Source organism: Macaca thibetana, chromosome 3 (assembly GCF_024542745.1).
Source record: "Macaca thibetana thibetana isolate TM-01 chromosome 3, ASM2454274v1, whole genome shotgun sequence".
Lineage (NCBI taxonomy): Eukaryota > Metazoa > Chordata > Mammalia > Primates > Cercopithecidae > Macaca > Macaca thibetana.
The window spans coordinates 114,925,828-114,940,458 of NC_065580.1; the positions used below are offsets into that span (position 1 = coordinate 114,925,828).

The following is a 14,631-nucleotide window of genomic DNA, read 5'->3' on the forward strand; positions in this document are numbered from 1 at the left end:
TTGATGTCTGTCGATTGTCTTTTCTCATTCACTATGAGATATTTTTGGGTCTTGTTATGAATTATAGTTTATTGAAACCAGGACATTTTGGGTATCATGAGAGTCAGGATCTTATTTAAATCTTCTGTTATAGCAGACCTTTTGTAGACACTGTTCCCCACTGTGGTGGGGGAAGGGGAGGGCCCAACCTTGTTATTGCTGGCAGAGGTGGAATCCTTCTCCCACTCAAGTATCCACTGTTACTGGGGTTAGGGGAAGGGGCTGATGCATTACCTCCCAGAGAGGAGGACATTTTGGATTCCCTCTTGGGCCTTCCCTGAAACCTCTGGGATGGGGTTGGGTGCTAGGGCCCATTACAGCCTGGTGAGGGCGGGGTCACAGTGTTTTATCTGGTATTTGGCTGTAGTAGAGCAGTTTTTGTCTAAAAGTTTTTTGTCTTGATAGGCTACCTCTTTCCTGGTCTTTTGATAGAGAGCAGCTTTTGTCGGGCTTTTGTTATCAAATACACCTCTTAAAGTTTTGGGGTTGCTGGTTCTTCTGCTCCAAGTCTGCGGTATTTGAAGCAAAAAAGAAACTCCAGGGAACTCCTTGGTGTATTTTGCCTTGAGACGTCCCTAGCTGGTGTGCCTTATTCTCTCCACCTTTCGGAGTTGTCTTATGATCGTTTTGCATATAACGTCTAGGATTTTTAGTTGTACTTATTGGGGGAGTAGGGAAGAATATGTCTACTCCACTTTCACAAAGCACTCATCTATAGATTTAGTTTCTCAGATAGCTAAAGAACTAAAAGTGTACCAGCAGTTCTGAGGCTCTAGAACTATGAACTCAGGATGATAGAAGTGAAAAACCATCACATGGTGAGGTCAGGGGATATCTGTAGGCCCCTACTTCACAGGGTCTTCATGCTGAAAGATTGCAACCAGTATACAGTCCTTATCTGGGGGCATACACTGGACTGATTAGTTTCACAATCAAAATATTTCCCAACAAAATGTGCATTGTTATTCTGGTCCCCAATCAGCTGCACCTGGCCTGAGTTTTTTAGTCAGGAAAAATTTCTCAAAGATGATTCTGTTTTTCCTCCATAAATACTATAGGGCAACTGCCTGAAAGCCAGGCCATAAATGGCAAGAGCCTTGTACTTCACCTAGGCCCAAGTGGTTGCTGTGCTTTCAGTGTTGACAGACTAACAGGAGGGAATGGGTAGGCAGGCTTAACTAAGCCACTACTAACATCACCACCCTCCAGGTTAAAAAAAAAAAAGCCAGATTTGCTTTGTTTTAATAAAACAAACAGGGCTTGGAAAATATAGAGTTTGCTTGTAAGACTTAAAACAAGGGCGGGCGCTGTGGTTCACGCCTGTAATCCCAGCGCTTTGGGAGGCCAAGGCAGGCGGATCACGAGGTCAGGAGATCGAGATCATCCTGGCTTACACAGTGAAACCCCGTCTCTACTAAAAATACAAAAAATTAGCCGGGCGTGGTGGTGGGTGCCTGTAGTCCCAGCTACTCGGGAGGCTGAGTCGGGAGAATGGCATGAACCTGAGAGGCAGAGCTTGCAGTGAGCCGAGATCGCACCACTGCACTCCAGCCTAGGCGACAGAGCGAGACTCCGGCTCAAAACAAAAAAAAAAAAACCTCTCCTAAAGCATTAGATAAATAAAGGCTGTAGTTCCCAAACCATGCTTGAATCAGAATCTCCTTGGGAGAATCGTGGACCCACCCTGAGACTCACTGAGTCGGTACCAGGGTTGGAGCCTCGAAACAAGCCTTTTTATATATCTCCAAGGAGATCAAAATACACAATTGTGTTTGCAAACTACCATCTTTAATCCTGTGCTGGACCCTTACGTCTCACAGTGGCTCCTTTTAGTCTCAATTTGGCCAGGAAACAATGAGAACATTTCATCAGGTCCAGTCAGATGTTGGAGACTTTGCAGAATACCGGTTCATTGTGCATTCCTGGAGCCTGAGAAAATGCTGATGTAAGGTATTCAAGTGCTAGTGACTCTTGAACTGTGCTTTTTGCTGTACTGTAGCTGATATATTATGTCAGGAGAGATGCCAAACTGGATAAAAGAATGTATGGTGTCATTTGATAGTCTTCCTCTTTGATACAACAAGATGAAACAAGCATATAATGCCAGGGAAAGAGCTCTTCCAGCATTATTCTTTCTCAAACTGAGATGCACTTTCAGGTGAGGTGGCGTCTTCCCCCACAGTGCTGCAGCGAATATTAGTGCTTACTTAGTTGGTTCCCACTGAGTGATTGGAGTCGGGAGAAGGGAGGGTTACACCTGTGACTGCTGAGTATTGCCTGCAGAATGGGCTCAGAACGCACAGTTCAGGAATTTCAGAAGAGGACGTCCTTAATCCAAGGCCGGTGGCTGTTTGCACGCTGCTGTACTGCCCAGTGGTGCACCCCTGCCTGGAGCTCCAACAGACCACTTGACTTCTGGTGACGGTTTCTCCCTCACTTCTTAGTCCCCCTCTCCCAGCTCTTTGACATTCACCACATACATATATTATTGTCATATGATCTGTTCTTCTATATCAGTTCTTCATTTTCTGCTTTAATTCCTCCTTAACTATTGTATTGATTTTTGATTGACTTACCCAGTGCCTTTTCATGGACCTCTCTTCCCACCCCCAAAATTGGTTATCTTTGGGACCTTGAAATAAATTTGTCTCTAAATTATGAAAAATTGGCGTACGTAACTAACATATGCATAATATGAATTTTATTGTGACTTACCTGTCATACTCTAACATCTTCAGCTTCTATTTATTGCTAAAGTTTGTGTTTCTGGCTGTAAAATATTACTTATTTCACATATATCAGGGGCTTTTTATATGATTTTTTTCTTCTCTTTTTGCTCCCTTGGGGAGTTCCTTCCCCTTTCCATAAACTATGGTCCCTGCGTGGCCCTGCCCCGTCCCTCCTCATCGGGCTTGTCCTGCCCACATCGCCCTGCAGGATTCTATGGCCTGGACGAGTCTGACCTCGACAAGGTTTTCCACTTGCCCACCACCACTTTCATCGGGGGACAGGAATCAGCACTTCCTCTGCGGGAGATCATCCGTCGGCTGGAGGTAAGAACAGTTTCTGGAAAAATCTAGTGGACTTTTTAAGAACTTGTATTAGCAGGATGACTTTGAGGCTAGTTTTATTTTTTTTCTTTGTCCTTTTTATTTTATTTTTTCTCTGAGACAGAGTTACTGTCACCCAGGCTAGAATGCAGTGACACAGTTGGGCTCAATGCAGCCTCAACCTCCCAGTCTCAAACCATCCTCCCACCCCAACCTCTCGTAGCTGGGACTGCTGGTACACACCACCATGCCCAGCTAATTTAGTTTTTCATTTTTTATTGTAGAGATGAGGTCTTACTGTGTTCCTCAGGCTGGTCTCAAATGCCTGGGCTCAAGTCATCCTCCTACCTCAGCCTCTCGAAGTGCTGGGATTACAGGCGTGAACCGGTCCTGTCTTTCTCAAAATTGTAAGGAAGGAGGACATTTGTTGTTGTTGTTGTTGTTGTTGTTGTTGCCATTTTATAGATAGAAACCAATGGTTTTGCGATCAGCCAGATAGGGGAAGTAAAGTCTGCTTTCAGATCCCACTAGGAGTTTATTACAGATGGTAGGAGAGTCACCTCAACCCTGAGGGACAGGCCTCAAGTCAAGGGTGGCTTCCTGCACAGCTCACTGCCAGGGCTGCTGAGTGGTGGCCACTCTTCTTCTTCCCTCTCTCCCTCTGTTCCTCTCATCCTTCTGTTTCGTTTCATTTTTTTCCTTCTCTCTGGACTCTGTTAGTACTAAGCCTGCCAGGGATTTCTTTCATGCACACACATTATAGACAGTGGCTAAGAGTTGTGGCTGTGCTGTTAGGCCACCTGTGTCTAGTTCTTCCATCCTGGGCAAATCATAGCCTCCCTCAGTATAAGGGTGACTTCCATGCCCATTGCAGAGGGGAGAATGGATTTGATGAGAGGTCCATGCCAAGAGTTGGCTATTACTGTTACTTAATGCTGTTCCTGGTATTCAGAGCTAAAGGATCCAGGTTAAAATAAACTGAGAAAATACTCTGGAATGGAACCCTCAGAATTGAGCATATAAATCACCTGGGGTCCGCCTGTCATGCACAGTCTGAATCCTGACGTCCCTAACTTACCCAAGTTGAACCACACTGGCCATCAGGGCTCTCTGAGGCTGTTCCTCTCATGGCTGGATGCAGTAGAACCACCTGGAGAGCTTACAGAACTGATACCCAGGCCACAGCCCAGGTCCCCTAAATCAGAATCCCCCTAGCACCCCAGGGATTAACCCTTGTTGCAGCAAGTGAATTTTAATTTAAAATTCTCTTGTCAGTGTTTCCACAATTGGCTGCACGTGGCTTAAAAAGATCTGAGTGTCCAGGCCAGGCACGGTGTCTCACACCTGTAGTCCCAGCACTTTGGGAGGCCAAGACAGGTGGATCACAAGGTTGGGAGTTCAAGACCAGCCTGGCCAAGATCATGAAATGCTGTCTTTATTAAAAATACAAAAGTTAGCCAGGTGTGATGGCGGGTTCCTGTAATCCCAGCTATGTGGGAGGCTGAGGCAGAGAATTGCTAGAACCCAGGAGGGGGAGGTTGCAGTGAGCAAAGATCACACCACTGCACTCCAGCCTAAGCAACAGAGCAAGACTCCATCTCTTTTTTTTTTTTTTTTTTTTGAGACAGAGTCTCGCTCTGCCGCCCAGGCTGGAGTGCAGTGGCCGGATCTCAGCTCACTGCAAGCTCCGCCCCCCGGGTTCCCGCCATTCTCCTGCCTCAGCCTCCTGAGTAGCTGGGACTACAGGCGCCCGCCACCTCTCCCGGCTAGTTTTTTTTTTTGTATTTTTTAGTAGAGACTGGGTTTCACCATGTTAGCCAGGATGGTCTCGATCTCCCGACCTCGTGATCCGCCCGTCTCGGCCTCCCAAAGTGCTGGGATTACAGGCTTGAGCCACCGCGCCCGGCCCAAGACTCCATCTCAAAAAAAAAACCTGAGTGTCCAATGCTGGCACTTTCTGTAGTTTATGATGAGCATCCTGAAGTATTGTCAGCATCTCGGAGCTGCTTCACCGCCTGCCTTCCTCACGTTGGGGAGAAAGGGGTGGAAACTAGAACTATGTGCCAGCATCAGAAGCTTGTGGCTAATGGGATGTATTGGGCACCAGGAGGGAGTGATAAGGCTTAATCCAAGAAGAATGAACCTTTGGGTCCTTCCTGTCACCTTTATCTGCACCCGCATGACCACACTGACGATAGTTTCTAGTTCTGCCTACTAAGCCACATGTTACTATTGAGCACTTGAAATGTACAGAATATTTGAATGACTTTTTTTTTTTTTTTTTTTTTTTGAGACGGAGTCTCGCTCTGCCGCCCAGGCTGAAGTGCAGTGGCCGGATCTCAGCCCACTGCAAGCTCTGCCTCCCGGGTTTACGCCATTCTCCTGCCTCAGCCTCCCGAGCAGCTGGGACTATAGGCGCCCGCCACCTCGCCCAGCTAGTTTTTTGTATTTTTTAGTAGAGACGGGGTTTCACCGTGTTAGCCAGGATGGTCTCGATCTCCTGACCTTGTGATCCACCCCATCTCGGCCTCCCAAAGTGCTGGGATTACAGGCTTGAGCCACTGCCCCCGGCCTAATGACTTTTTAAGTGTTGAAAAGACAATGTTTGATATATTGGGTCAAATAAAATAGGAAAATTTCATGTGGGTCTACTAGAAAAATAAATTACATATGTGGCTCACGTAATGTTTCTATTGAATGTTGCTGATCTATAGAAGTTCTTGTGTTGCCTGGACCCCCACAAATGGCACCCCATATAGCTTCTCCAAGTGGCCCTACCCCCAAATTATTTCACTGCTCACGTGTTCCACCCAGTTCCCTCAGTGTATTTTCTGTTACAGCAGCCGTCTGGTGAGACCAGTCTGCACTGAGAGTAGACTCAGCACTAATACCTTTTACCTCAGAGGAGTCCCCTGTGGGGAGCCTGGCAGCTCATCTTTTTTTTCTTTTTTTTTTTTTTTTTTTCTTTTTTTTTTTTTTTGAAACAGGGTCTCACTCTGTCGCCCAGGCTGGAGGGCAGTGGCACAATCATGGCCCACTGCAGCCTCAACCTCTGGGATTAAGCGATCCCCCTACCTCAGCTACCTCAGCCTCCCGAGTAGCTGGGACTATAGGAGAGCACTACCATGCCTGGCTAATTTTTTTTATTTTTTATGGAGATGAGATCTCACCATGTTGCCCAGGCTGATCTTGAATTCCTCGACTCAAGTGATCCTCTTGCCTTGGTCTCTCAAAATGCTGGGATTACAGGCATGAGCCACTGCGCCTGGCCCCAGCAGCTCATCCTTAACATGCTCTCACATTGGAAAGCTCCCATAGAGTCACCATCTCCATAGCACATCACAGTGTCACCTCTCGGGGGCCTCTTCAGCACCTTCCTTCCCAGACAGCAAAATGAGGGGCAGAGGCATTGATGTCCCTATGGCTAACTTCCTCTCTGAATCTTGCATCCCAAGTAGTTCCAATTTCATCATACGAAGGGGGTGTAGGGAGCTGAAGCATGTTGAAGGGCTGCCTCCCTTTCAGTCCAGTTGATGCCAGAGCCCTGGAGTTGGCTCTTGTTGTCGGAGACAGTTGGACCTGTACCCAGGAGTCTAAGGCTGTACGCCCTCCTGGCCCCAGAGTGGCCTCAACTTAGAAGACTCCATTTTCACAACAGTTTACAGACATTTGCATAAACTTCTCAGCACCCTGCCTGATGGTGATGCTTTACTTACATTTAATGTATGTGTATGTTAGATTGGTGGTATAATCAGACAGATCTTAAGCTATTGATCGTGTGACGTGGTGGTCAATTTGTACCTTTTTCAAAAATTAGAGGGGATTGGCTGGGCGCAGTGGCTCATGCCTGTAATCCCAGCACTTTGGGAGGCCGAGGCGGGCGGATCACAAGGTCAGGAGATCGAGACCATCCTGGCTAACACGGTGAAACCCCGTCTCTACTAAAAATACAAAAAATTAGTCGGGCGTGGTGGCGGGCGCCTGTAGTCCCAGCTACTCAGGAGGCTGAGGCAGGAGAATGGCGTGAACCCGGGAGGCAGAGTTTGCAGTGAGCTGAGATCACACCACTGCACTCCAGCCTGGGGGACAGAGCAAGACTCAGTCTCCCCCAAAAAAAAGAAAGAAAATATGGTTTGGGGTTGTCTCAGTCCTTTTTGCATTGCTATAAAGGGATACCTGGGGTTGGATAATTTATAAAGAAAAAGGATTTATTTGGCTCACAATCTAATTGGGCATCTATCTGCATTTGGTGAGGGCCTCAGGCTGCTTCCACTCATGGCTGGAAGGCAGAGGAGAGCCTGCTTGTGCAGAGATCACATGGTGGGAGGGGAAGCAAGAGAGAGAGCGGAGAGGTGCCAGACTCTTTTTAGCAGCCAGCTCTCTCAGGAACTGATAGAGCAAGAACCCACTCACCTCTGAGTGAGGGCGTTAATCTACTCATGAGGGATCTGCCCTCACAACCAAAACATCTCCCATGTGGCCCCACTTCCAACATTGGGGATCAAATTTCAGCATGAAGTTTGTGGGGGAACAAACGGGTTAATGAAAATACCTTAAATAGCCAGGCACGGTGGCTCGCGCCTGTAATCCCGGCACTTTGGGAGGCCAAGGCGGGCAGATCACAAGGTCAGGAGATCGAGACCATCCTGGCTAACACGGTGAAACCTGTCTCTACTAAAAATACAAAAAGAAATTTGCCGGGCGTGGTGGCATGCGCCTGTATACCCAGCTACTCAGGAGGCTGAGCAGGAGAATCGCTTGAACCCGAGAGGTGGAGGTTGCAGTGAGCCAGGATCGCACCACTGCACTCCAGTCTGGGCGACAGAGGGAAACTCCGTCTCAAAAAAAAAAAAAAAAAAAAAAAAAAAAGCTGGCTGCAGTGGCTCATGCTTAATCCCAGCACTTTGGGAGGCCAAGGCGGGCGGATCACAAGGTCAGGAGATCGAGACCGTCCTGGCTAAGACGGGGAAACCCCATCTCTACTGAAAATACAAAAAATTAGCTGGGCGTGGTGGTGGGCGCTTGTAGTCCCAGCTACTCAGGAGGCTGAGGCAGGAGAATGGTGTGAACCTGGGAGGCAGAGCTTGCAGTGAGCCGAGATTGCGCCACTGCACTCCAGCCTGGGTGACAGAGCGAGACTCCGTCTCAAAAATTAATTAATTAATTAATTAATTTTTAAAAAAAACCTTAAATACTAGGGTCTTTCCCAGCAGGACTTTCTCTTTTAGTTTCTAGGCAAGATTTTGCTTCTTTTGACTTGGATAATAACTAGAGTATTGTGGTTGGCCATAATTTTGAGTTCAGGCAAAGTTTGCTTTGTTTCATGGTCATGAAGCATGTGTGCAGGGATAGCTCACCCTCCTCTGCAAAGAACAGGACTGGTCTCAGATTCAGCACATCCTTTAACTGCTCATGCCAGCTGGTCTCATTGTCTGTTGTGAAAACCAAGTGGGCTCATGGATGAGAGCTGCTGAGCAGGACCAAACACAAAGTACTCTGGCAGCAGTGGCTGCTGTAAAGGCAGTTAGAGGAGGCTTTGGGGGTCTGTAAAGTGTCTGTTGGCCCACATCAGGGCCTGTCTTCTTTTTATTCCATGCTGACTTGCAGTTTGCTCTCAGACTCTCATTCTGGTCCTCCAGGGCAGCTGTGCAGATCGAGCTTTGGGCCTCTGCAGGAGTACCAGGATGAGGGCAGTCCCAGAGGGATTTCTTTTTCTTTTTTTTTTTTGAGAGGGAATCTCACTCTGTCGCCCAGGCTGGAGTGCAGTGGCACAATCTCAGCTCACTGCAACCTCTGCCTCCCGGGTTCAAGCGATTCTCCTGCCTCAGCCTCCTGAGTAGCTGGGACTACAGGCACGCGCCACCACACCTGGCTAATTTTTGTATTTTTAGTAGAGACGGGGTTTCACCATATTGGTCAGGCTGATCTCAAACTCCTCACCTCGTGATCCGCCTGCCTCAGCCCCCCAAAGTGCTGGGATTACAGCGTGAGCCACCGCGCCTAGCCCCGAGATGAATTTCTAAGAGCCTGGTGCCTCCTCTCGCTCCTGGCACCTCTCCTCTTCCTGACTTCCTCCCTGCTGAGCTCTGCAGATCTGGATGCTGCTTCCTCACCTAGCTGTGGGTGTGAATGTGGTGCAGGACGTCTTGACCTGCTCAGGATCCTGACTTTTGTCTTACGGGCAATCTTGCTCCTGAGGCAGAAGGATCATTTGAGCCCAGGAGTTTAAGACCAGCTTGGGCAACATATTGAGACCTCATCTCTCCAAAAAATTCAAAACATGAGGCAGGAAGATCACATGAGCCCAAGAGGTTGAGGCTGCAGTGGGCCCTGATAGCACTACTGCACTCCTGCCTCGATGACAGAGAGAGACCCTGCCTCAAAAAATAAATAAATAAAATTTTTAAAAAACCTGCAAATCTTAAACAGTCACTGAGCCTGTGACACCCTCTGGGTATTTCCTGTCATGGGTGCTGGTACAGGTCTGACCTTGATGATAGCCTGTCTTCCCTGGGGAAGGACCCAGTTCTACAACTGTTGCGGTCTGTGCTTCTTGCCACAAAGGTAACAGAGTAGAACTGGGGTTGTTCCTTGGCCTGGCCCTTGGAAGGCTAGGAGGTTCTCTGTGTACAAGTGACCCAGGTCCCCGAAGGAAGTACTTCATGACCCTATGAAGAGGGCTTCTGCCTGGCAGCCACTCCATGCCATCCTCAGTCACACTTGACTGAGGTACATTTTAGAACAAGCCTCCTGCTCATCCCCTCCTTCTGCCTGAATGGGCAGTCAGCACTCTTCATTCAGCCAGGCCTGGTTAGAAAACCCCTTGACTGTGTGTTTCTGTATGGAATAGATGGCCTACTGCCAGCATATTGGGGTGGAGTTCATGTTCATCAATGACCTGGAGCAGTGCCAGTGGATCCGGCAGAAGTTTGAGACCCCTGGAATCATGCAGTTCACAAATGAGGAGAAGCGGACCCTGCTGGCCAGGCTTGTACGGTCCACCAGGTATGGGTCTGGCCCTGGGCAATGGGGCAGACATTCCTAGGGAAGCAGCGACCCTCTGTTGTTCGGGCCTGTGTGCAGCCTGTTGGCCGAGGTGAGAGGGGGTTTGGGGTGGTGCAGGCAAAGCTCCAGCTGCAAGTGTGTGAAGAGACACCAGGCAAGTAGAGTCAGTCTTCAGAGCAACCTCTGCCTCCTGAATTCAAGCGATTCTCTTGCCTCAGCCTCCTGAGTAGCAGGGATTACAGGCACATACCACCACAGCCGGCTAATTTTTACATTTTTAGTAGAGGTGAGGTTTCACCATGTTGGCCAGACTAGTCTCGAACTCCTGACCTCAGGTGATCCACCCACCTCGGCCTCTCAAAGTGCTGGGATTACAAGCATGAGCCCAGAACCCCCTCTTTTTGGTCAGGAAGAGTGACATTGCCCTTCAAGGTGTCTTGGTTCCCTGTCCAGGTTTGAGGAGTTCCTACAGCGGAAGTGGTCCTCTGAGAAGCGCTTTGGTCTAGAAGGCTGTGAGGTACTGATCCCTGCCCTCAAGACCATCATCGACAAGTCGAGTGAGAACGGCGTGGACTACGTGATTATGGGCATGCCACACAGGTATGGCCAAGGGCGCGCCCCACCTGGTTTCTCACCATCCCTGTGGGCTGTGTAGGAGGCACCAGGTAAAGGCACTGAGAGAGCAGCTGTTTCCTCCTTGAGTGCCAGTTGTGAGTCTGGGCTCATCTGGTTCCTGAGGGTGTGTCGTTTTGCAGGCAATTCTCACATTCCCTGCCTCTGGAAGACTGCAAAGTCATGATCACAGCCAAAGCCACATGTAGTTTCAGACTGGCATTTGGCCTTACATTGCATTTTTATGAAAGTTAAACCCAGGTTCCGTGGTTGGGGTCTAACCCGGAGAGAAGGCTGCTTCCTGACATTGGAGGGGAGGCCAAGACTGTGAAAATAGGGAAGGTGTAGGGAGGGAGGAGGGTAAGGAAGCCTCAGGCCCATGGTGTTGCTGCACCTTCTGCCTTTCTGCTGCCTACCATGGCCTTGATTGCCCAGCAGGCTCGGTTCCCACATTAGCTCCAGTTCACAGCTATCCTTGGGCTGTAAACCGAGGAGGTGCCGTGCCCTAGGGGAGGGAGAGGGGATTGTAACACCCTCGTCTGCCATCTGGAAGCCGTGACCTCAGGCTCTGCTCACCCTACTCTCCGGTATGTTCCAGAGGGCGGCTGAACGTGCTTGCAAATGTCATCAGGAAGGAGCTGGAACAGATCTTCTGTCAATTCGATTCAAAGCTGGAGGCAGCTGATGAGGTGACGCACCTGCATAGAGACACATCCAGCGTAGCCCCAACTTACACAAGACCCCTGGCTCTACTTCTTTCTTAGAATGACTTATGGGGGTTGGTTCTTCTGTACCATTTGTGATTTGCCTTCCTTGTTGGAAGAATTTTAGTGTTGGAACAAAGGTGGCCAGTGGCCCACCTCCTGGTCAGAGGTCCGGCAGCCCCACTCTGAGTGCAGGGGTGTGTCCCCTCTGGCTGAGGGACATTCTCCCTATGCCCTGGATGAGAATGATCCTGGGAAAAGGCCTCCATGTCCTTCTACGTTGGGTTCCTGGGAGTAGAAATCCCATATAAGGCTGGGTGTGGTGGCTCCTGCCCCGTAACCTCAACATTTTGGGAGGCTGAGGCAGGTGGATCGCAGGAGTTCAAGACCAGCCTGACCAACATGGAGTAACCCTATCTCTACTAAAAATATAAAATTAGCCAGGCATGGTGGCGCATGCCTGTAATCCCAGCTACTTGGGAGGCTGAGGCAGGAGAATCGCTTGAACCCAGAAAGTGGAGGTTGCAGCAAGCTGAGATCGCGCCGTTGCACTCCAGCCTGGGCAACAAGAGCAAAACTCCATCTCAAAAAAAAAAAAAAAAAAAAATTCCCGTTTAAAAGGGCTCTTTTAGGCCAGGCGCGGTGGCTCACGCCTGTAATCCCAGCACTTTGGGAGGCCAAGGCGGGCAGATCACGAGATCAGAAGATGGAGACCATCCTGGCTAACACGGTGAAAACCCATCTCTACTAAAAAATACAAAAAATTAGCCGGGCATGATGGTGGGCGCCTGTAGTCCCAGCTGCTCGGGAGGCTGAGGCAGGAGAATGGCGTGAACCCGGGAGGCGGAGCTTGCAGTGAGCTGAGATCCGGCCACTGCACTCCAGTCTGGGCCACAGAGCCAGGCTCCGTCTCAAAAAAAAAAAAAAAAAAGGGCTCTTTTGGAGACTGAGCATCTCCTTGGCCAGGGTGCAAATTCACTGTTTACCCCATCAGGGCTCTGGAGATGTGAAGTACCACCTGGGCATGTATCACCGCAGGATCAATCGTGTTACCGACAGGAACATTACCCTGTCCCTGGTGGCCAACCCTTCCCACCTTGAGGCTGCTGACCCCGTGGTGATGGGCAAGACCAAAGCTGAGCAGTTTTACTGTGGCGACACTGAAGGGAAAAAGGTAAGGCCCAGAGAGAGGTGTGCAAGGCAGATCGTCAAGGCCCCATGTTCCAGCATGGAATTCTGCTCACCAACATAACCCAGAGCCCTGGGTGCATATGGACTTTAAAAAAATATTTAAAGTTGGCCAGTCGCAGTGGCTCACGTCTGTAATCCCAGCACTTTGGGAGGCTGAGGCAGGCAGATCACCTGAGGTCGAGAGTTGGAGACCAGCCTGACCAACATGGAGAAACCCCATCTCTACCAAAAATACAAAATTAGCCGGGCGTGGTGGTGCATGCCTGTAATTCCAGGTACTTGGGAGGCTGAGGCAGGAAAATAGCTTGAACCTGGGAGGCGGAGGTTGTGGTGAGCCGAGATCACGCCCTTGCACTCCAGCCTGGCAACAAGAGTGAAACTCTGTCTCAAAAAAAAAAAAAATATATATATATATATATATACACACACACACACACACACACATATATATAAAATCAATATACATGTGTGTGTATATATATATAAAATCAACTTTTCAAGAATAGCAATAGTAAAACAGTCCTGCTTATAGTGTTCCTTCTCCTGAAGTTGTAATTGTCAGAACTATGTGGGAAGTTTGCTTTTGTCCTCACCAAATCTCTGAAGGAGCCAGGTTTGCAGTTATTCTAAATGGACAGAGATGTTTTCACTGAAAAGGAGGAGAGTCTGAGAGGCTCTGTAAGGAAAAAGTGTAGGTGAGCCTGAAGGAGAAATTGTAGAACTGAGACTTGTCAGGAGAGTAGTGCCTGCTGTGATCAGAGGCGGGAGCTCATGGGCTGGTTGAAGACCGAGGAGGGCTCAGGCTGCAGGCAGGTGGGGTCCTGCTTCACCATTTCTGGTCATGTGACTGAGTGTTGGGGGTTGGCTCGCCAGCCTGCTTTTGTAGAAATAGTCTTAACAGATTGTTAACAGTTTGCCCTTATTTAACTTTAAGATAGAATCTTGTCTGACAAATTTTATATTTCCTATTAATGATGACCTAAAAACCAAATAATCAGAAAAAAAATCAAATATTTATAATGTTTTATGTGTGGGTTCTAGGAAACATACAAAGCAGGCATCACCACTTTTCTCTCCAGAGCCTCCTGTTCTTTTTAGATAAAAGGTCGTGTGTAAAGAAGCAAATAGCACGCATACAGCGTGATAGGAAACTGTGGAGTTAGCTGCAAAGAGCTTTGGAAGAGGTGTGCGGGGGTGTGGGCTAGAGTTGGACCAAGGATAGAAGGGAGACCCCTTATCAGCAGAGCAGGTAGTTGTCATTTTATTCGAGAAGTGGCAGGATTTAGGGAGGTGGGAAGGGAAGAATGTTTTCTGGAGATGTAGGAGCAAAGATGTAAGGTAAATTGGGGACACAGAGCAGGGATGGGCCAGCCTCCTAGTTGTGCCCTGGAAAGAGGTCAGGTCTATGTTAGAAGTGGAACCAATTGGCCCAGCACGGTGGCCCACACCTGTAATCCCAACACTTTGGGAGGCCGAGGTGGGTGGATCAGCTGAGGTCAGGAGTTCGAGACCATCCTGGCTAACACAGTGAAACCCCATCTCTACTAAAAATACAAACAAAATTAGCTGGGCGTGGTGGCACATGCCTGTAGTCTCAGCTACTCAGAAGGCTGAGTGGGGAGAATGTTTGAACCCAGGAGGTGGAGGTTGCAGTGAGCTGAGATCGCACCACTGCACTCTAACCTGGGTGACAGAGGGAGACTCCTTCTCAAAGAAAAAAGAAAAAAGAAGTAGAACCAATTATTAGTTTACCAGGTTCTGTAATTTTAAATACTGTAAATCTACTACTGTCATGCTCACAGGGTTAGAGGAAGGGAAACTGCCATCATAGGTAATGGAGCCTGGGCTGGAGAAGTGATTCTCGCATCTATCAATACTTGCTATAAAGAACGAGTATGACCCACAGGGACACAGAGGTCATTCCATGGCTTCAAGCTCATGGGCCAGGACAGTGTCACAGAAACTTCAACTAGATGCAAAGAGGCCTCAACTCTGTTTGGGGAAACTGCAGCCTCCGCAGGCAGTAACAA

General features: G+C 48.7%; 1 protein-coding gene across 7 annotated transcripts in view; it reads left to right on the top strand.

The window, feature by feature from the left end:
- The window catches only part of OGDH (oxoglutarate dehydrogenase), a 96,893-nt gene that overhangs the window by 56,846 nt on the left and 25,416 nt on the right, over positions 1 to 14,631 (top strand). For 6 of the 7 annotated variants that reach the window (XM_050783373.1, XM_050783372.1, XM_050783377.1 and 3 more), the window contains 5 exons: positions 2,977 to 3,092; positions 9,940 to 10,094; positions 10,548 to 10,694; positions 11,305 to 11,395; positions 12,405 to 12,584. In XM_050783373.1, the coding sequence (XP_050639330.1) occupies positions 2,977 to 3,092; positions 9,940 to 10,094; positions 10,548 to 10,694; positions 11,305 to 11,395; positions 12,405 to 12,584 (689 nt within the window). The remainder of the gene's footprint in view (positions 1 to 2,976; positions 3,093 to 9,939; positions 10,095 to 10,547; positions 10,695 to 11,304; positions 11,396 to 12,404; positions 12,585 to 14,631) is intronic. The other variant, XM_050783378.1, reaches the window with a different exon arrangement.